Source organism: Mytilus trossulus, chromosome 2, assembly GCF_036588685.1.
Source record: "Mytilus trossulus isolate FHL-02 chromosome 2, PNRI_Mtr1.1.1.hap1, whole genome shotgun sequence".
Taxonomy (NCBI): Eukaryota; Metazoa; Mollusca; class Bivalvia; order Mytilida; family Mytilidae; genus Mytilus; species Mytilus trossulus.
In genome coordinates, this window is record NC_086374.1 from 170,866 (window position 1) to 194,261 (window position 23,396).

Sequence of the window (23,396 nt, forward strand, 5' to 3'; positions counted from 1 at the left end):
TTTAAACAGTTTTTGATGTGTAGGGTGGTTGAATAGTTTTGGTGTCCATGACGTTAATGGCGTTTAAACAGTTTTTAGTGTGGAGGGTGTTTGAATAGTTTTGATGTCCATGACGTTAATGGCGTTTAAACAGTTTTTAGTGTGGAGGGTGTTTGAAAAGTTTTGATGTCCATGACGTTAATGGCGTTTTAACTGTTTTTAGTGTGTAGGGTGTTTGAATAGTTTTGATGTCCATGACGTTAAAGGCGTTTAAACAGTTTGTAGTGCGGAGGGTGTTTGAATAGTTTTGGTGTCCATGACGTTAATGGCGTTTAAACAGTTTTTAGTGTGGAGGGTGGTTGAATAGTTTTGATGTCCATGACGTTAATGGTCGTTTAAACAGTTTTTAGTGTGAAGGGTGTTTGAATAGTTTTGATGTCCATGACGTTAATGGCGTTTAAACAGTTTTTAGTGTGTAGGGTGTTTGAATAGTTTTGATGTGCATGACGTTAATGGCGTTTAAACAGTTTTTGATGTGTAGGGTGGTTGAATAGTTTTGATGTCCATGACGTTAATGGCGTTTAAAAAGTTTTTAGTGTGGAGGGTGGTTGAATAGTTTTTGTGTCCATGACGTTAATGGCGTTTAAACAGTTTTTAGTGTGGAGGGTGGTTGAATAGTTTTGATGTCCATGACGTTAATGGCGTTTAAACAGTTTTTAGTGTGGAGGGTGTTTGAATAGTTTTGATGTCCATGACGTTAATGGCGTTTTAACTGTTTTTAGTGTGTAGGGTGTTTGAATAGTTTTGATGTCCATGACGTTAATGGCGTTTAAACAGTTTTTGATGTGTAGGGTGGTTGAATAGTTTTGGTGTCCATGACGTTAATGGCGTTTAAACAGTTTTTAGTGTGGAGGGTGTTTGAATAGTTTTGATGTCCATGATGTTAATGGCGTTTAAACAGTTTTTAGTGTGGAGGGTGTTTGAATAGTTTTAATGTCCATGATGTTAATGGCGTTTAAACAGGTTTTAGTGTGGAGGGTGTTTGAATAGTTTTGATGTCCATGACGTTAATGGCGTTTAAACAGTTTTTAGTGTGGAGGGTGTTTGAATAGTTTTGATGTCCATGACGTTAATGGCGTTTTAACTGTTTTTAGTGTGTAGGGTGTTTGAATAGTTTTGATGTCCATGACGTTAATGGCGTTTAAACAGTTTTTGATGTGTAGGGTGGTTGAATAGTTTTGGTGTCCATGACGTTAATGGCGTTTAAACAGTTTTTAGTGTGGAGGGTGTTTGAATAGTTTTGATGTCCATGACGTTAATGGCGTTTAAACAGTATTTAGTGTGTAGGGTGGTTGAATAGTTTTGGTGTCCATGACGTTAATGGCGTTTAAACTGTTTTTAGTGTGTAGGGTGGTTGAATGGTTTTGGTGTCCATGACGTTAATGGCGTTTAAACAGTTTTTAGTGTGTAGGGTGTTTGAATAGTTTTGGTGTCCATGACGTTAATGGCGTTTAAACAGTTTTTAGTGTGGAGGGTGTTTGAATAGTTTTGATGTCCATGACGTTAATGGCGTTTAAACAGTTTTTAGTGTGTAGGGTGTTTGAATAGTTTTGATGTCCATGACGGTAATGGCGTTTAAACAGGTTTTAGTGTGTAGGGTGTTTGAATAGTTTTGATGTCCATGACGTTAATGGCGTTTAAACAGTTTTTGGTGTGTATGGTGTTTGAATAGTTTTGATGTCCATGATGTTAATGGCGTTTAAACAGTTTTTAGTGTGGAGGGTGTTTGAATAGTTTTGATGTCCATGACGTTAATGGCGTTTTAACTGTTTTTAGTGTGTAGGGTGTTTGAATAGTTTTGATGTCCATAACGTTAATGGCGTTTAAACAGTTTTTGATGTGTAGGGTGGTTGAATAGTTTTGGTGTCCATGACGTTAATGGCGTTTAAACAGTTTTTAGTGTGGAGGGTAATTGAATAGTTTTGATGTCCATGACGTTAATGGCGTTTAAACAGTTTTTAGTGTGTAGGGTGGTTGAATAGTTTTGATGTCCATGACGTTAATGGCGTTTAAACAGTTTTTAGTGTGTAGGGTGGTTGAATAGTTTTGGTGTCCATGACGTTAATGGCGTTTAAACAGTTTTTGATGTGTAGGGTGTTTGAATAGTTTTGATGTCCATGACGTTAATGGCGTTTAAACAGTTTTTAGTGTGTAGGGTGGTTGAATAGTTTTGGTGTCCATGACGTTAATGGCGTTTAATTAGTTTTTGATGTGTAGGGTGTTTGAATAGTTTTGATGTCCATGACGTTAATGGCGTTTAAACAGTTTTTGATGTGTAGGGTGGTTGAATAGTTTTGGTGTCCATGACGTTAATGGCGTTTAAACAGTTTTTAGTGTGGAGGGTGTTTGAATAGTTTTGATGTCCATGACGTTAATGGCGTTTTAACTGTTTTTAGTGTGTAGGGTGTTTGAATAGTTTTGATATCCATGACGTTAATGGCGTTTAAACAGTTTTTAGTGTGGAGGGTGTTTGAATAGTTTTGATGTCCATGACGTTAATGGCGTTTAAACAGTTTTTAGTGTGTAGGGTGTTTGAATAGTTTTGATGTCCATGACGTTAATGGCGTTTAAACAGTTTTTAGTGTGTAGGGTGTTTGAATAGTTTTGATGTCCATGACGTTAATGGCGTTTAAACAGTTTTTAGTGTGTAGGGTGTTTGAATAGTTTTGATGTCCATGATGTTAATGACGTTTTAACTGTTTTTAGTGTGTAGGGTGTTTGAATAGTTTTGATGTCCATGATGTTAATGGCGTTTAAACAGTTTTTGGTGTGTAGGGTGTTTGAATAGTTTTGATGTCCATGATGTTAATGGCGTTTAAACAGTTTTTAGTGTGTAGGGTGTTTGAATAGTTTTGGTGTCCATGACGTTAATGGCGTTTTAACTGTTTTTAGTGTGGAGGGTGTTTGAATAGTTTTGATGTCCATGACGTTAATGGCGTTTTAACTGTTTTTAGTGTGTAGGGTGTTTGAATAGTTTTGATGTCCATGACGTTAATGGCGTTTAAACAGTTTTTAGTGTGTAGGGTGTTTGAATAGTTTTGATGTCCATGATGTTAATGGCGTTTAAACAGTTTTTGGTGTGTAGGGTGTTTGAATAGTTTTGATGTCCATGATGTTAATGGCGTTTAAACAGTTTTAAGTGTGGAGGGTGTTTGAATAGTTTTGATGTCCATGATGTTAATGGCGTTTAAACAGTTTTTAGTGTGGAGGGTGTTTGAATAGTTTTGATGTCCATGATGTTAATGGCGTTTAAACAGTTTTTAGTGTGTAGGGTGTTTTAATAGTTTTGATGTCCATGACGTTAATGGCGTTTAAACAGTTTTTAGTGTGGAGGGTGTTTGAATAGTTTTGATGTCCATGACGTTAATGGCGTTTTAACTGTTTTTAGTGTGTAGGGTGTTTGAATAGTTTTGATGTCCATGACGTTAATGGCGTTTAAACAGTTTTTGATGTGTAGGGTGGTTGAATAGTTTTGGTGTCCATGACGTTAATGGCGTTTAAACAGTTTTTAGTGTGGAGGGTGTTTGAATAGTTTTGATGTCCATGACGTTAATGGCGTTTAAACAGTATTTAGTGTGTAGGGTGTTTGAATAGTTTTGGTGTCCATGACGTTAATGGCGTTTAAACAGTTTTTGATGTGTAGGGTGGTTGAATAGTTTTGATGTCCATGACGTTAAAGGCGTTTAAACAGTTTTTGATGTGTAGGGTGTTTGAATAGTTTTGGTGTCCATGACGTTAGTGGCGTTTAAACAGTTTTTAGTGTGGAGGGTAATTGAATAGTTTTGATGTCCATGACGTTAATGGCGTTTAAACAGTTTTTAGTGTGTAGGGTGGTTGAATAGTTTTGGTGTCTATGACGTTAATGGCGTTTAAACAGTTTTTGATGTGTAGGGTGGTTGAATAGTTTTGATGTCCATGACGTTAATGGCGTTTAAACAGTTTTTAGTGTGTAGGGTGGTTGAATAGTTTTGGTGTCCATGACGTTAATGGCGTTTAAACAGTTTTTGATGTGTAGGGTGGTTGAATAGTTTTGATGTCCATGACGTTAAAGGCGTTTAAACAGTTTTTGATGTGTAGGGTGTTTGAATAGTTTTGGTGTCTATGACGTTAATGGCGTTTAAACAGTTTTTAGTGTGGAGGGTAATTGAATAGTTTTGATGTCCATGACGTTAATGGCGTTTAAACAGTTTTTAGTGTGTAGGGTGGTTGAATAGTTTTGGTGTCCATGACGTTAATGGCGTTTAAACAGTTTTTGATGTGTAGGGTGTTTGAATAGTTTTGATGTCCATGACGTTAATGGCGTTTAAACAGTTTTTAGTGTGTAGGGTGGTTGAATAGTTTTGGTGTCCATGACGTTAATGGCGTTTAATTAGTTTTTGATGTGTAGGGTGTTTGAATAGTTTTGGTGTCTATGACGTTAATGGCGTTTAAACAGTTTTTAGTGTGGAGGGTAATTGAATAGTTTTGATGTCCATGACGTTAATGGCGTTTAAACAGTTTTTAGTGTGTAGGGTGGTTGAATAGTTTTGGTGTCCATGACGTTAATGGCGTTTAAACAGTTTTTGATGTGTAGGGTGTTTGAATAGTTTTGATGTCCATGACGTTAATGGCGTTTAAACAGTTTTTAGTGTGTAGGGTGGTTGAATAGTTTTGGTGTCCATGACGTTAATGGCGTTTAATTAGTTTTTGATGTGTACGGTGTTTGAATAGTTTTGATGTCCATGACGTTAATGGCGTTTAAACAGTTTTTGATGTGTAGGGTGGTTGAATAGTTTTGGTGTCCATGACGTTAATGGCGTTTAAACAGTTTTTAGTGTGGAGGGTGTTTGAATAGTTTTGATGTCCATGACGTTAATGGCGTTTTAACTGTTTTTAGTGTGTAGGGTGTTTGAATAGTTTTGATATCCATGACGTTAATGGCGTTTAAACAGTTTTTAGTGTGGAGGGTGTTTGAATAGTTTTGATGTCCATGACGTTAATGGCGTTTAAACAGTTTTTAGTGTGTAGGGTGTTTGAATAGTTTTGATGTCCATGACGTTAATGGCGTTTAAACAGTTTTTAGTGTGTAGGGTGTTTGAATAGTTTTGATGTCCATGATGTTAATGGCGTTTAAACAGTTTTTGGTGTGTAGGGTGTTTGAATAGTTTTGATGTCCATGATGTTAATGGCGTTTAAACAGTTTTAAGTGTGGAGGGTGTTTGAATAGTTTTGATGTCCATGATGTTAATGGCGTTTAAACAGTTTTTAGTGTGGAGGGTGTTTGAATAGTTTTGATGTCCATGACGTTAATGGCGTTTAAACAGTTTTTAGTGTGTAGGGTGTTTTAATAGTTTTGATGTCCATGACGTTAATGGCGTTTAAACAGTTTTTAGTGTGGAGGGTGTTTGAATAGTTTTGATGTCCATGACGTTAATGGCGTTTTAACTGTTTTTAGTGTGTAGGGTGTTTGAATAGTTTTGATGTCCATGACGTTAATGGCGTTTAAACAGTTTTTGATGTGTAGGGTGGTTGAATAGTTTTGGTGTCCATGACTTTAATGGCGTTTAAACAGTTTTTAGTGTGGAGGGTGTTTGAATAGTTTTGATGTCCATGACGTTAATGGCGTTTAAACAGTATTTAGTGTGTAGGGTGGTTGAATATTTTTGGTGTCCATGACGTTAATGGCGTTTAAACTGTTTTTAGTGTGTAGGGTGGTTGAATAGTTTTGGTGTCCATGACGTTAATGGCGTTTAAACAGTTTTTAGTGTGTAGGGTGTTTGAATAGTTTTGGTGTCCATGACGTTAATGGCGTTTAAACAGTTTTTAGTGTGTAGGGTGGTTGAATAGTTTTGATGTCCATGACGTTAATGGCGTTTAAACAGTTTTTAGTGTGGAGGGTGTTTGAATAGTTTTGATGTCCATGACGTTAATGGCGTTTAAACAGTTTTTAGTGTGGAGGGTGTTTGAATAGTTTTGATGTCCATGACGTTAATGGCGTTTAAACAGTTTTTGATGTGTAGGGTGTTTGAATAGTTTTGGTGTCCATGACGTTAATGGCGTTTAAACAGTTTTTGATGTGAAGGGTGTTTGAATAGTTTTGGTGTCCATAACGTTAATGGCGTTTAAACAGTTTTTGATGTGTAGGGTGTTTGAATAGTTTTGATGTCCATAACGTTAATGGCGTTTAAACAGTTTTTGATGTGTAGGGTGGTTGAAAAGTTTTGGTGTCTATGACGTTAATGGCGTTTAAACAGTTTTTAGTGTGGAGGGTAATTGAATAGTTTTGATGTCCATGACGTTAATGGCGTTTAAACAGTTTTTAGTGTGTAGGGTGGTTGAATAGTTTTGGTGTCCATGACGTTAATGGCGTTTAAACAGTTTTTGATGTGTAGGGTGTTTGAATAGTTTTGATGTCCATGACGTTAATGGCGTTTAAACAGTTTTTAGTGTGTAGGGTGGTTGAATAGTTTTGGTGTCCATGACGTTAATGGCGTTTAATTAGTTTTTGATGTGTAGGGTGTTTGAATAGATTTGATGTCCATGACGTTAATGGCGTTTAAACAGTTTTTGATGTGTAGGGTGGTTGAATAGTTTTGGTGTCCATGACATTAATGGCGTTTAAACAGTTTTTAGTGTGGAGGGTGTTTGAATAGTTTTGATGTCCATGACGTTAATGGCGTTTTAACTGTTTTTAGTGTGGGGTGTTTGAATAATTTTGATATCCATGACGTTAATGGCGTTTAAACAGTTTTTAGTGTGGAGGGTGTTTGAATAGTTTTGGTGTCCATGACGTTAATGGCGTTTAAACAGTTTTTAGTGTGTAGGGTGGTTGAATAGTTTTGGTGTCCATGACGTTAATGGCGTTTAAACAGTTTTTAGTGTGGAGGGTGTTTGAATAGTTTTGATGTCCATAACGTTAATGGCGTTTAAACAGTTTTTGATGTGTAGGGTGGTTGAAAAGTTTTGGTGTCTATGACGTTAATGGCGTTTAAACAGTTTTTAGTGTGGAGGGTAATTGAATAGTTTTGATGTCCATGACGTTAATGGTGTTTAAACAGTTTTTAGTGTGTAGGGTGGTTGAATAGTTTTGGTGTCCATGACGTTAATGGCGTTTAAACAGTTTTTGATGTGTAGGGTGTTTGAATAGTTTTGATGTCCATGACGTTAATGGCGTTTAAACAGTTTTTAGTGTGTAGGGTGGTTGAATAGTTTTGGTGTCCATGACGTTAATGGCGTTTAATTAGTTTTTGATGTGTAGGGTGTTTGAATAGTTTTGATGTCCATGACGTTAATGGCGTTTAAACAGTTTTTGATGTGTAGGGTGGTTGAATAGTTTTGGTGTCCATGACGTTAATGGCGTTTAAACAGTTTTTAGTGTGGAGGGTGTTTGAATAGTTTTGATGTCCATGACGTTAATGGCGTTAAAACAGTTTTTAGTGTGTAGGGTGGTTGAATAGTTTTGGTGTCCATGACGTTAATGGCGTTTAAACAGTTTTTAGTGTGTAGGGTGGTTGAATAGTTTTGATATCCATGACGTTAATGGCGTTTAAACAGTTTTTAGTGTGTAGGGTGTTTGAATAGTTTTGGTGTCCATGACGTTAATGGCGTTTAAACAGTTTTTAGTGTGTAGGGTGGTTGAATAGTTTTGGTGTCCATGACGTTAATGGCGTTTAAACAGTTTTTAGTGTGGAGGGTGTTTGAATAGTTTTGATGTCCATGACGTTAATGGCGTTTAAACAGTTTTTAGTGTGTAGGGTGTTTGAATAGTTTTGATGTCCATGACGTTAATGGCGTTTAAACAGTTTTTGATGTGTAGGGTGTTTGAATAGTTTTGATGTCCATGACGTTAATGGCGTTTAAACAGTTTTTGATGTGTAGGGTGTTTGAATAGTTTTGATGTCCATGACGTTAATGGCGTTTAAACAGTTTTTAGTGTGTAGGGTGGTTGAATAGTTTTGGTGTCCATGACGTTAATGGCGTTTAAACAGTTTTTAGTGTGTAGGGTGTTTGAATAGTTTTGATGTCCATGACGTTAATGGCGTTTAAACAGTTTTTAGTGTGGAGGGTGTTTGAATAGTTTTGATGTCCATGACGTTAATGGCGTTTAAACAGTTTTTAGTGTGTAGGGTGGTTGAATAGTTTTGGTGTCCATGACGTTAATGGCGTTTAAACAGTTTTTAGTGTGGAGGGTGTTTGAATAGTTTTGATGTCCATGACGTTAATGGCGTTTAAACAGTTTTTAGTGTGTAGGGTGTTTGAATAGTTTTGATGTCCATGACGTTAATGGCGTTTAAACAGTTTTTAGTGTGTAGGGTGGTTGAATAGTTTTGGTGTCCATGACGTTAATGGCGTTTAAACAGTTTTTAGTGTGGAGGGTGGTTGAATAGTTTTGATGTCCATGACGTTAATGGCGTTTAAACAGTTTTTAGTGTGTAGGATGTTTGAATAGTTTTGATGTCCATGACGTTAATGGCGTTTAAACAGTTTTTGATGTGTAGGGTGTTTGAATAGTTTTGATGTCCATGACGTTAATGGCGTTTAAACAGTTTTTGATGTGTAGGGTGTTTGAATAGTTTTGATATCCATGACGTTAATGGCGTTTAAACAGTTTTTAGTGTGGAGGGTGTTTGAATAGTTTTGATGTCCATGACGTTAATGGCGTTTAAACAGTTTTTAGTGTGGAGGGTGTTTGAATAGTTTTGATGTCCATGACGTTAATGGCGTTTAAACAGTTTTTGATGTGTAGGGTGTTTGAATAGTTTTGGTGTCCATGACGTTAATGGCGTTTAAACAGTTTTTAGTGTGGAGGGTGTTTGAATAGTTTTGGTGTCCATGACGTTAATGGCGTTTAAACAGTTTTTAGTGTGGAGGGTGTTTGAATAGTTTTGATGTCCATGATGTTAATGGCGTTTAAACAGTTTTTAGTGTGTAGGGTGGTTGAATCGTTTTGATGTCCATGACGTTAATGGCGTTTAAACAGTTTTTAGTGTGTAGGGTGTTTGAATAGTTTTGGTGTCCATGACGTTAATGGCGTTTAAACAGTTTTTAGTGTGTAGGGTGGTTGAATAGTTTTGGTGTCCATGACGTTAATGGCGTTTAAACAGTTTTTGATGTGAAGGGTGTTTGAATAGTTTTGATGTCCATGACGTTAATGGCGTTTAAACAGTTTTTGATGTGTAGGGTGTTTGAATAGTTTTGATATCCATGACGTTAATGGCGTTTAAACAGTTTTTAGTGTGGAGGGTGTTTGAATAGTTTTGATGTCCATGACGTTAAAGGCGTTTAAACAGTTTTTAGTGTGTAGGGTGGTTGAATAGTTTTGGTGTCCATGATGTTAAAGGCGTTTAAACAGTTTTTAGTGTGGAGGGTGGTTGAATAGTTTTGATGTCCATGACGTTAATGGCGTTGAAACAGTTTTTAGTGTGGAGGGTGTTTGAATAGTTTTGATGTCCATGACGTTAATGGCGTTTAAACAGTTTTTGATGTGTAGGGTGTTTGAATAGTTTTGATATCCATGACGTTAATGGCGTTTAAACAGTTTTTGATGTGTAGGGTGTTTGAATAGTTTTGATATCCATGACGTTAATGGCGTTTAAACTGTTTTTAGTGTGGAGGGTGGTTGAATAGTTTTGGTGTCCATGACGTTAATGGCGTTTAAACAGTTTTTGATGTGTAGGGTGTTTGAATAGTTTTGATGTCCATGACGTTAATGGCGTTTAAACAGTTTTTAGTGTGGAGGGTGTTTGAATAGTTTTGATGTTCATGACGTTAATGGCGTTTAAACAGTATTTAGTGTGTAGGGTGGTTGAATAGTTTTGATGTCCATGACGTTAATGGCGTTTAAACAGTTTTTAGTGTGGAGGGTGTTTGAATAGTTTTGATGTCCATGACGTTAATGGCGTTTAAACAGTTTTTGATGTGTAGGGTGTTTGAATAGTTTTGATATCCATGACGTTAATGGCGTTTAAACAGTTTTTAGTGTGGAGGGTGGTTGAATAGTTTTGATGTCCATGACGTTAATGGCGTTTAAACAGTTTTTAGTGTGGAGGGTGTTTGAATAGTTTTGATGTCCATGACGTTAATGGCGTTTAAAGAGTTTTTAGTGTGTAGGGTGGTTGAATAGTTTTGGTTTCCATGACGTTAATGGCGTTTAAACAGTTTTTGATGTGTAGGGTGTTTGAATAGTTTTGATGTCCATGACGTTAATGGCGTTTAAACAGTTTTTAGTGTGGAGGGTGGTTGAATATTTTTGATGTCCATGACGTTAATGGCGTTTAAACAGTTTTTAGTGTGGAGGGTGGTTGAATAGTTTTGATGTCCATGACGTTAATGGCGTTTAAACAGTTTTTGATGTGTAGGGTGTTTGAATAGTTTTGATGTCCATGACGTTAATGGCGTTTAAACAGTTTTTAGTGTGTAGGGTGTTTGAATAGTTTTGGTGTCCATGACGTTAATGGCGTTTAAACAGTTTTTAGTGTGGAGGGTGGTTGAATAGTTTTGATGTCCATGACGTTAATGGCGTTTAAACAGTTTTTGATGTGTAGGGTGTTTGAATAGTTTTGGTGTCCATGACGTTAATGGCGTTTAAACAGTTTTTAGTGTGGAGGGTGGTTGAATAGTTTTGATGTCCATGACGTTAATGGCGTTTAAACAGTTTTTAGTGTGTAGGGTGTTTGAATAGTTTTGGTGTCCATGACGTTAATGGCGTTTAAACAGTTTTTAGTGTGGAGGGTGGTTGAATAGTTTTGATGTCCATGACGTTAATGGCGTTTAAACAGTTTTTAGTGTGGATGGTGTTTGAATAGTTTTGATGTCCATGACGTTAATGGCGTTTAAACAGTTTTTAGTGTGTAGGGTGGTTGAATAGTTTTGGTGTCCATGACGTTAATGGCGTTTAAACAGTTTTTGATGTGTAGGGTGTTTGAATAGTTTTGATGTCCATGACGTTAATGGCGTTTAAACAGTTTTTAGTGTGGAGGGTGGTTGAATAGTTTTGATGTCCATGACGTTAATGGCGTTTAAACAGTTTTTGATGTGTAGGGTGTTTGAATAGTTTTGATGTCCATGACGTTAATGGCGTTTAAACAGTTTTTAGTGTGTAGGGTGTTTGAATAGTTTTGGTGTCCATGACGTTAATGGCGTTTAAACAGTTTTTAGTGTGGAGGGTGGTTGAATAGTTTTGATGTCCATGACGTTAATGGCGTTTAAACAGTTTTTGATGTGTAGGGTGTTTGAATAGTTTTGGTGTCCATGACGTTAATGGCGTTTAAACAGTTTTTAGTGTGGAGGGTGGTTGAATAGTTTTGATGTCCATGACGTTAATGGCGTTTAAACAGTTTTTAGTGTGTAGGGTGTTTGAATAGTTTTGGTGTCCATGACGTTAATGGCGTTTAAACAGTTTTTAGTGTGGAGGGTGGTTGAATAGTTTTGATGTCCATGACGTTAATGGCGTTTAAACAGTTTTTAGTGTGGATGGTGTTTGAATAGTTTTGATGTCCATGACGTTAATGGCGTTTAAACAGTTTTTAGTGTGTAGGGTGGTTGAATAGTTTTGGTGTCCATGACGTTAATGGCGTTTAAACAGTTTTTGATGTGTAGGGTGTTTGAATAGTTTTGATGTCCATGACGTTAATGGCGTTTAAACAGTTTTTAGTGTGGAGGGTGGTTGAATAGTTTTGATGTCCATGACGTTAATGGCGTTTAAACAGTTTTTGGTGTGTAGGGTGTTTGCATCGTTTTGGTGTGTCGGATGTTTGAATCGTTTTGGTGTGTAGGGTGTATTATTCGCTTTGGTGATATGTGTATCAATACATTTTTTGGTGTGTTGGGCTTTTCAAAAGTGTTGGTGTGTGGTGTTTCAAAACACTCTATGGTGTTGGGCGTTAAAATAGTTTGGTGTGTGATATATCAAAACAGTTTTTTTTAAAGATTTAATTGTAATGGATTGTGGTGTTTCAAAGCAGTCTTTGGTTTGTCGGGGGTTTTGATCGTTTCTGGTGTGTGGGGTATCAAAACTTTGCAGTGTGCCAGGTGTTTGTTTTACATTTTAATGTTGTGTCGTTGTTATCTTCTTATATTTAATGCGTTTCCCTCAGTTTTAGTTTTTTACCCCCATTTTGTTTTTGTCTATAGATTTACGAGTTTTGAACAGCGGTATACTTCCGTGCCTTTATTTGAATCATTTTGATGTATGATGCATTACCACAGTGTTTGGTGTGCCTGTTGTTTAAATTGTTTATATGAGTTGTGCATCAAATTTCTTTAGGCGCGCATATCGTTTTAACAGTTTAGATTTTGTTTGAACTTGACACTTGTTTATAGAATAAATAAGATACGATTTGATCAAAGTAGATTGTTAATGACATAGCCTTATTTGACTCTTCTTCTGAAATCTTGTCGGAGGCAAACTTTTCCATTTTATTAAAAAAGATTGTTTAGATAACACATCAATTCATATTTTTCATGAAAGTGGTTGTCTTTCATCCCCTCACAACAGTAGATCAATTGCATGTACTAGATGGATAACAAATCAATCTAGCTTAGTTTGTAGAAACATTATAAATGGAGTATGTATATTCAAATTTTACATGTGACATGACACGTTTTTTACATTCATCACAAAAATAAAAATAAGACTTGCGTACGTCTCTAAGAAAAAAGGCTGAGTTATAAATAATAAAAGACGTATCACGAGTATTATTTATTAGATGTCTGGACAAGTGAAAGGACAGAGTTATATGATATTAGATTGGTCCGATTTTACCAGTGGACAGAATTAACCATGTTTGATTGTCTCGGAACATGATCAATAGTTTGACTTTTTCTGGAGGCATAATACCCAGACTGTCTTTTCCATTTGTTAATGTCGTCTTTCTTTTTTCTTTGGAAAAATCCAACCTAGTGAAACAAATAAGAAAATCTTGTTTTATTTATCTGCCTCACATTCAACCCCCTTTTCTGTCATACCCCCTTAAATTATGATACAGACTTTTTTAACATACCTGGTTGTCAAAAATTTTGCATTGAATGTCTTGGGGTTGATTCATAAAATTTGGCTAAGTGCTTGGAGCACACAATTTATGCTCGAAACATGAAATTCAGCATTTTGATTGGTTAATTTTCGAGTACGAGTACAAGAAACTGACTCAAAAGATTTATGACCGAGAACCTTGATGTTCCCCATTACATTTCTAATTGACTAGATTTGACTGACTGCGAGTACTGAGTACCTCAGATCGATGATTAGTTTTAGAAGTCTTTGTAACGGTTTTATTTTGTATTGCTTTGTAGGTATCTATTGAATCAAGTGACTGTTACAAACCGCTAGGATCCTGTTATTAAGAAGTCATCGTTTGTAGGTATCTATTGAACCAAGAGACTGTTACAAACCAGAAGCCTTGTTATTCAGTAGTCATCGTTTGTTGTAGTAATTATCACATTTTGTTTTTTGATTTTCGTTTATTGTTGTTTTTCTCACATAGATGGCATTTTATTATTTTTCCAATGAATTGTTTACATTTAATTTGCTTATAGTAAAGTTTGTCATATGATATTGGTTGTGTTTGTTCTTATTGATGCCGGTTGTACGATGATCTATAGTTAAGTTCTAAAACTTCCGATCTCCGATGGAAATATGTCTCACTGACAAGCATACCACATCTTTGTATTTATGCATTCTTAAATGTTATGTCTTAGTTTTATGTATTGATCCTTCCGATTTGAAATTTCGTCTTTGGTAGTTATGCATGTCTACATTTTTTTTTAATTCTACGTTCGAGTGCATGTATATTTTTTTAAATTCTAAATACGTGTGCATTTGTATCTTTTTTAATCCTATATACTTGAGGATGCATATTTTGCTTACTCTACGAATGTGCACCTTTTTTTATTTTTTTTTGTTTTGTTAAAAATTTAACGGTACCTTATCCCGACCGCGTTTACTTTTGTATATAGCACATCAGTGGTAAGGTTATTCTTGTTGGAGCACAATATATATAATATTTTAGCTTATGACATATATGCAACCAATAAATATTATGGAATTTTCATATTTGCCATCTTTACTTATTAGTATTTCATGATATTAAAGAATAACTTATATCGTGTATTTTGAATCCATACAAAAAATATCTAATTGATATTTTATGATGTCCTATTTAAAGTTTATATTCTAGCAATAGTTGTTTTGATTCCAAAAGATTTCAGAAATTTGCATGTAATGATCATAATTTCTAATGCCATTACAATATTGTATATCGGAGGTTTAGATATTTTCCAACAGAAAAGTAATTATTTGGTTAGTAAAATTTAATGCAGAAATAACCGTCTTAACATTTTGAATTTGTTGTCTTGTATGAAGTAAAAGATAGAGTACAGCATGTGTTGTCTTTTGCTAGTGATGTTTTTATAAGGAACATGTTGTCCTATTTTTGAAACCCTATTGTTTTTTTTAATTATGTCTATTTACGTGCGAAATCCAAATCTCTTTGGGGGGATTTTTTTAAAAATGATACTATTTTCCCTTTTCTATCCTAAAATTTAAATTCGGAGTCAGTAGCTACTTTTGTTTTCATTGATCCTTCTAAAGTTAGCTCTTGTAACCATAGTTTTTCTTTATTGCTTTCATCCATTGAAAATCAATTAAAATAACTAGCTGTTTTTCAATCGACGAACGTGTACATGTATACTTTTCTTATTCTACGAACGTGTACATGTATATGATTTTTATTCTACGAACGTGTACATGTATATGATTCTTATTCTACGAACGTGTACATGTATATTGTTCTCATTCTACGAACGTGTACATGTATATGATTCTTATTCTACGAACGTGTACATGTATATGATTTTTATTCTACGAATGTGTACATGTTTATTTGTCTTCCTCTACGAACTGTACATGCATATTTGTCATACCTTCCATAAAACTACACCAAGTATTACAAGTAATGCCAGACCACCGACACATCCACCAATAATTATCCAAAGTGATATTCTGCCAGTTTCCGCAGCAAAATTCATCGGAAAAATCTCTGACGTCACCTAAAAATAATGTACACTTTATTCATTAAGATATGAAAAGGATTGAGCAACAGGCACAGCCTATACAAGCTCTCTCCATAATACATGTTCAAGGTATAATTCAATTATAACAACTATATTTAAAATAATGCAATATAGTGGAACATGCATGCTACTTATGAGCACACACGAGAAAATAAATGTTTACAGTGTTACTTACTGACTAAATGCAAAGTATATTTTTAAAAGTATATATAGGCAATTATTCATCATATATTCAAGAACCTTGAAACATGCAAATATCCTTTATAAGTCATTAGAAATATATATATATATGGCTTGAAAGAGACACTAAGCCTACTTAGTGAATAAAATGAATTAATGTTTAAGTGGAGGAGAAAAAAATAAAATAAAAAATAAAACTGAATGAAGCAAAAAATAAGTAAGTTTTAAACAAAACGATGAGTGTCACTGATATATTTATGAACAGATTTAAAAATAGCAATATTCATATCATATGAAAATAATCTGTTTCCAAAAAGTAATAATTCAATATTTATATCAACATTGTCAGCAATGGAGTTAATGGAATCAAGAAGAATATGTCTTATCTAAAATATGTAAACTTGCGCTGTCAAACAAATAATTCATCGTTAGAATCTAAAATATTTAAACTTGCGCTGTCAAATACATTCTTCATCGTTAGAATCTAAAAAATGTAACTTGCGCAATAAAACACATTATTTTATCATTAGAATCTAAAAATATGTAAGCTTGCGCAATAAAACACATAATTCATCGTTAGAATCTAAAAATATGTAAACTTGCGCTGTCAAACACATAATTCATCGTTAGAATCTAAAATATGTAAACTTGCGCTGTCAAACAAATAATTCATCGTTAGAATCTAAAATATGTAAACTTGCGCTGTCAAACACATAATTCATCGTTAGAATCTAAAATATGTAAACTTGCGCTGTCAAACACATAATTCATTGTTAGAATCTAAAATATTTAATTACGCAAGCAAACACATAATTTATCGTTAGATTTTAAAATATTTAAACTTACGCAAGCAAACACACAATTCGTCGTTAGAATCTTAAATATGTAACCTTGCCCAATCAAATAGTTATCAAAGGTACCAGGATTATAATTAAGTACGCCAGACGCGCGTTTCCTCTAAATAAGACTCATCAGTGACGCTCATATCAAAATATTATTAAAGCCAAACAAGTACAAAGTTGAAGAGCATTGAGAAACCAAAATTCCAAAAAGTTATGCCAAAATGCGGCTAAGGTGATCTTTAACGTGGGTAAGAAAATCCTATTTTTTTTTTAAATTTCAAAATTTTGTAAACAGGAAATTTATGAAAATGACCACAATATTGATATTCATATCAACACTGAAGTGTTGACTACTGAGGTTGGTGATACCCTCGGGGACGAAACGTCCAACAGCAAACATATAATTAATCGTTATAATCTAAGAATATGTTAACTTTTTACGGTTTATGTTTTTGTAAAGTTTAAAGTTTTGTAAAGTAGTACGGTTTTGTATAGTTGAAGGTTTTGTATAGTTTAAGGTTGTGTATAGCTGAAGGCTTTGTATAGTTTAAGGTTTTGTATAGTTTAAGGTTTTGTAAAGGTGTAATAACAACAAATATCATCCGACTGCATACAAAATGGGTAGAACACAATATTCCGTTCAAAATGACAGTTGTAAGAAATTTATCCTACATTTCATTTCAATAAGAACAAATTTGAGTCATCAACATATATATTTGTTTTTATTAAAACACCAGTCTTTTTTTTATAGATTTAATTATCTGTTATATTTTAATGCAGATGATTGAATTGTATAGAAGTTAGTACATGGAATGCTTAATTAAAGGATTGGAATAATAGTCAGTACAGGGAATATTGGATTGAAGGAATGGAATAATAGTCAGTACAAGGAATATTGGATTGAAGGATTAGAATAATAGTCAGTGCAAGGAATATTGGATTGAAGGATTGGAATAATAGTCAGTACAAGGAATATTGGATTGAAGGATTGGAATAATAGTCAGTGCAAGGAATATTGGATTGAACGATTGGAAAAATAGTCAGTACAAGGAATATTGGATTGAAGGATTGGAATGATAGTCAGTACAAGGATTATTGGATTGAAGGATTGAAATAATAATCAGTACACGGAATATTGGATTGAAGGATTGGAATAATAGTCAGTGCAAGGAATATTGGATTAAAGGATTGGAATAATAGTCAGTGCAAGGAATATTGGATTAAAGGATATGAATAATAGTCAGTGCAAGGAATATTGGATTAAAGGATTGGAATAATAGTCAGTGCAAGGAATATTGGATTAAAGGATTGGAATAATAGTCAGTGCAAGGAATATTGGATTAAAGGATATGAATAATAGTTAGTACAAGGAAAATTGAATTGAAGGATTGGAATAATTGTCAGTACAAGGAATATTGGATTGAAGGATTTGAATAATAGTCAGTACAAGGAATATTGGATTGAAGGATTGAAATAATAATCAGTACAAGGAATATTGGATTGAAGGATTGAAATAATAGTCAGTACAAGGAATATTGGATTAAAGGATTGGAATAATAGTCAGTACAAGGAATATTGGATTGAAGAAATGAAATAATAGTCAGTACAAGGAATATTGGATTGAAGGATTGGAGTAATAGTCAGTACAAGGAATATTGGATTGAAGGATTGAAATAATAGTCAGTAGAAGGAATATTGGATTGAAGGATTGGAATAATAGTCAGTACAAGGAATATTGGATTGAAGGATTGAAATAATAGTCAGTAAAAGAAATATTGGATTGAAGGATTGAAATAATAGTCAGTACAAGAAATATTGGATTGAAGGATTGAAATAATAGTCAGTACAAGGAATATTGGATTGAAGGATTGGAATAATAATCAGTACAAGGAATATTGGATTGAAGGATTGAAATAATAATCAGTATAAGGAATATTGGATTGAAGGATTGGAAAAATAGTCAGTACAAGGAATATTGGATTGAAGGATTGGAGTAATAGTCAGTACAAGGAATATTGGATTGAAGGATTGGAATAATAGTCAGTACAAGGAATATTGGATTGAAGGATTGGAATAATAGTCAGTACAAGGAATATTGGATTGAAGGATTGGAATAATAGTCAGTACAAGGAATATTGGATTGAAGGATTGGAAAAATAGTCAGTACAAGGAATATTGGATTGAAGGATTGGAGTAATAGTCAGTACAAGGAATATTGGATTGAAGGATTGGAGTAATAGTCAGTACAAGGAATATTGGATTGAAGGATTGGAATAATAGTCAGTACAAGTAATATTGGATTGAAGGATTGGAATAATTGTCAGTACAAGGAATATTGGATTGAAGGATTGGAATAATAGTCAGTACAAGGAATATTGGATTGAAGGATTGGAATAATAATCAGTACAAGGAATATTGGATTAAAGGATTGGAATAATGATCAGTATAAGGAATATTGGATTGAAGGATTGGAATAATAGTCAGTACAAGAAATATTGGATTGAAGGATTGGAATAATAGTCAGTACAAGGAATATTGGATTGAAGGATTGGAATAATAGTCAGTACAAGGAATATTGGATTGAAGGATTGGAATAATTGTCAGTACAAGGAATATTGGATTGAAGGATTGGAATAATAGTCAGTACAAGGAATATTGGATTGAAGGATTGGAATAATAATCAGTACAAGGAATATTGGATTAAAGGATTGGAATAATGATCAGTATAAGGAATATTGGATTGAAGGATATGAATAATAGTTAGTACAAGGAATATTGGATTGAAGGATTGAAATAATGATCAGTACAAGGAATATTGGATTGAAGGATTGAAATAATGATCAGTATAAGGAATATTGGATTGAAGGATTGGAGTAATTGTCAGTACAAGGATTATTGGTATGAAAGATTGATTGTATAGAAGTTAGTACATGGAATGATTGCTGAAAGGATTGGAATACTAGTCAGTACAAGGAATATTGGATTGAAGGATTTGAATAATAATCAGTACACAGAATATTGGTATAAAGGATTGGAATAATAATCAGTACAAGGAATATTGGATTGCAGGATTGGAATAATTATCAGTATACAAGGAAAATTGAATAGAAGGATTGGAATAATAATCAGTACATGGAATATTTGATGGAAGGATTGGAATAATAGTCAGTACAAGGAATATTGGTATGAAGGATAAGAATAACTGTCAGTACAAGGAATATTGGTATGAAGGATTGGAATAATTGTCAGTACATGGAATATTGGTATGAAGGATTGGAATAATTGTCAGTACATGGAATATTGGTATAAAGGATTTTAATAATAGCCAGTACAAGGAATATTTGTATGAAGGATTGAATTGTATAGAAGTCAGTACATGAATTGTTAAAATGCAAGAATTGAAGAGTAAAGTGTTCAGTACCAGGAATGGGGATTTCAATGATTAATTCTACAGAAGTCAGAACCTGAAATATTAGGATGGAGAATTGAATGTTATAGATATCAGTATCTGGAATGTTCGATTCAATGATTGAATTGTATAGATACAAGTTCCTGGAATGTTCGATTCAAGCACTTGATTGTATAGAATTTGGTGCCTGGAAGACTAGAAAACAAAAAACGAGTTTCTATCTCTTGTCATAAGAAAATCATAAAAAAACATCGACCAGTGATACAAACAGCATACAAACTACAAAGTCATACTCTCAACACAGTTGAAGCTATCAAATACATAGGAGTAACCATCAGAATTAACACAATCTAACCTAACAGTAATCAAAAATGATATAACTGTAGGAGTAATATGTAGAAATCTCAAAGGCTTTACAAAACATTTGAAGGCATCTGCATATGTATCCATGATACGACTTACAGTTGAATATGCATGCACAGTATGGGACTCAATAACCCAAAATATGTTCAAGACAATATATTAAGTACAGGAAAGAGCAGCACGAAATGTGAATAACAACTACACAGACCGAACAGCTGACTGTATATCTATGGTAAACTTTAAAATTGGAAAATATCGAAGAACGGAGGAAAACAAACATGCAGTATGGGATTTGCTCATTGTTGAAGGCCGTACGTTGACCTATAGTTGTGTTTGTCCGTGTCATTTCGGTCTTTTGTGGATAGTTGTCTCATTGGCAATCATATCACATCTTCTTTATATTATAGATTATGCATGGTATTCAAAATCCAGTACGATCTTATAGACATATAAAATCAACAGTATTCCATCCTAAACGATAACCGGACCAGAGGTAAAAACCGCTTCTACCAAGAAAAAACATTAGATGGAGAGTTGTCTCATTGCCACGCATACAACATATATCTATGAACAGATGCATACGGTCAATCTTTCTTCCCGAGGACCATCAGGGATTGCAACAATTTACCAACAACAGTCCATCGGCTAACACAGTCGAGTTAGTCAGGGCTTCCATGGAGGCACGCTCTGAAAAGTAGTTGGCAACACTAGTTGTACATTATTTAAATCATTATATTGCGAATGTTTTAATTATAAATAGTCAAGAGGTAACTTACGTTGTTGCCCAACACTACGCAAAATATTCACACGGAATCAATCACACATGAAAGAGGAAGAAGAAGAACTCTTTGAAATACTGTCCAAATTCAGCATGAGGAATATTCTGGCATCTTTAAATGAGACTTTAAGTGTTCGAATTAAGGACTGTATTGTAAAGATATCAGTATCTGGAAAAGTGGATTTAAGGATTTAATTGTATAGAAGTCAGTACCTGGAAAGTTGCATTCAAGGATGTGATTGTATAGTCTCTCCTATTTGTTGTTTTAACTTTTCCTGTTGATTTGAATAGAATAGCAGGTACCTGAAATGATACGTTCTCTTTTATAAATGTAATGGATATTACGAAATATATATGATGTTTGGATATGCTTAAACATTTTTATTATATATTTTAATTTTTTATATCTCCTGTCAATATTCAATTTATAATCTTATATACCTGTGTTCAGCTAGTGAACGTGGAGTTAATGTTGCATAGTTTTTAGATGTCTTTTAAGTTTTGTTGTTGTTTTTGTTTTTAAATAAATTGTGGCCATGATATGAAATTCTCTTCTTTTATTGAATATATATATAAGAAGATGTAGTATGAGTGCCAATGCAACAACTCTCCATACAAATCACAGTTTAAGAAACGTAAACCAATATAGATCAAAGCATGGCCAAACCCGGAACAGTGGCTCGCAAAGAACACCAACATATAAAGGGTCACAAAAAAAGACTAGTGGAAAACCATTCAATCAGGGAAACCAACTATCTAATTTATATAAAAACAAGACACAATCATTCATTGTGTGACTGGTTCTGTTGTGATGTTACGTTATCGTTTCATAATAAAGACACATATGATATGTATGAATATACTTTAATTCAAACATACCCTAAAGAGTTATAAATGCAACAAGAGCCTGTAATGTAGTCGCCAACACAAATTAATACCTCATCTTCATAAAACCATAGTAGGAGCAAAGATAATGAACGGTTAAACCATAGTAGGAGCAAAGATAATGGTTAAACCATAGTAGGAGCAAAGATAATGAACGGTTAAACCATAGTAGGAGCAAATATAATGAACGGTTAAACCATAGTAGGAGCAAAGATAATGAACGGTTAAACCATAGAAGAAGCAAAGATAATGAACGGTTCATAAAACCATAGTAGGAGAAAAGATAATGAACGGTTAAACCATAGTAGGAGCAAAGATAATGAACGGTTAAACCATAGTAGGAGAAAAGATAATGAACGGTTAAACCATAGTAGGAGCAAAGATAATGAACGGTTCCTAAAACCATAGTAGGAGCAAAGATAATGAACGGTTAAACCATAGTAGGAGCAAAGATAATGAACGGTTAAACCATAGTAGGAGCAAAGATAATGAACGGTTAAACCATAGTAGGAGCAAAGATAATGAACGGTTAAACCATAGTAGGAGCAAAGATAATGAACGGTTAAACCATAGTAGGAGCAAAGATAATGAACGGTTAAACCATAGTAGGAGCAAAGATAATGAACGGTAAAACCATAGTAGGAGCAAAGATAATGAACGGTAAAACCATAGTAGGAGCAAAGATAATGAACGGTTAAACCATAGTAGGAGCAAAGATAATGAACGGTTAAACCATAGTAGGAGCAAAGATAATGAACGGTTAAACCATAGTAGGAGCAAAGATAATGAACGGTTATACCATAGTAGGAGCAAAGATAATGAACGGTTAAACCATAGTAGGAGCAAAGATAATGAACGGTTAAACCATAGTAGGAGCAAAGATAATGAACGGTTAAACCATAGCAGGAGCAAAGATAATGAACGGTTGTAAACATAATATAGAACATACATATGAAACTAAGATTTGAATGTTTCTGAAATATGAATTCACTTATCCTTAAAAAAAAATAAGAAGTATTATTTTTTTCATTCCGGCCGAATATTTTCAAGATAGAATAAAAGGATGGTTCACAGAAAAGCCCAATTTCTACTTACCTTATCAAATATCAAATCACTTTTTTGAAGAACAACATGAAAGTCAATCTCAACGGTTTCTTCTATGTCTAACTGTGTGATTGTGACGTCATATATTACGTTCATAGATTCGTCAACAGTACCACATGACTGGAAAACATTTAAAAGTATTAGGTAGCATATTGAAAAGTATAAGTTATTGCAGTTATTTTCTTTCCTATAAGATTTCGTTTGTAATGGTTTTCTTTTATCACTACGTTTTGTTTTTTCGTCTACTCCCTTGTGAAACGTTTCTCTTTTTTAAGTGTATACAATCGATTATTATTTTAAAAGTAACCTGTTTATTATCGTTCTTCTCCAAAAAGGCAGGATAAGAAAAAAAAACAATAAAGAAACTCACACCAAATCTACTCATGTCTATGTTCCTATGTGGTTACTTTTTCTTTGTCCCTATGTATTGTGCTTGAATTACAGAGTTTGTATCTATCATTTTCGGGACGGGGGGCATCAGGAATCCAGATAGTGCTTATATTATAGAGTTCTCATGTATGACACAGCTCTCTATGCTCACAGGGGGCAGCAGCAGATAGTGGCTTTATCATAGAATTTTTATGTATGACACAGTTCCGAATGCTCACACTCTTAGGACAGCATAAGACCAGATAGTAGTAAAATTAAACAATGATAACGTAAGAGACAGGATTTGCAATAGTAGCATAGGAAGACACATTGATGTTGATTACGGCGGTTGAACTTTTTTAAATTTTTCTTATAGCAG

General features: G+C 34.2%; 1 protein-coding gene across 1 annotated transcript in view; it reads right to left on the reverse strand.

Annotated features, from left to right (window-relative positions):
• Nucleotides 1-12,705: 12,705 nt before the first annotated feature.
• The window catches only part of LOC134706190 (integrin alpha-4-like), a 42,307-nt gene continuing 31,616 nt past the window's right edge, over nt 12,706-23,396 (reverse strand). The window contains exons 16-19 of the mRNA XM_063564899.1: nt 22,640-22,768; nt 20,873-20,962; nt 14,938-15,063; nt 12,706-12,915 (exon numbers count right to left, since the gene is read on the reverse strand). Of these exons, the coding sequence (XP_063420969.1) occupies nt 12,778-12,915; nt 14,938-15,063; nt 20,873-20,962; nt 22,640-22,768 (483 nt within the window). The 3' untranslated portion in view covers nt 12,706-12,777. The remainder of the gene's footprint in view (nt 12,916-14,937; nt 15,064-20,872; nt 20,963-22,639; nt 22,769-23,396) is intronic.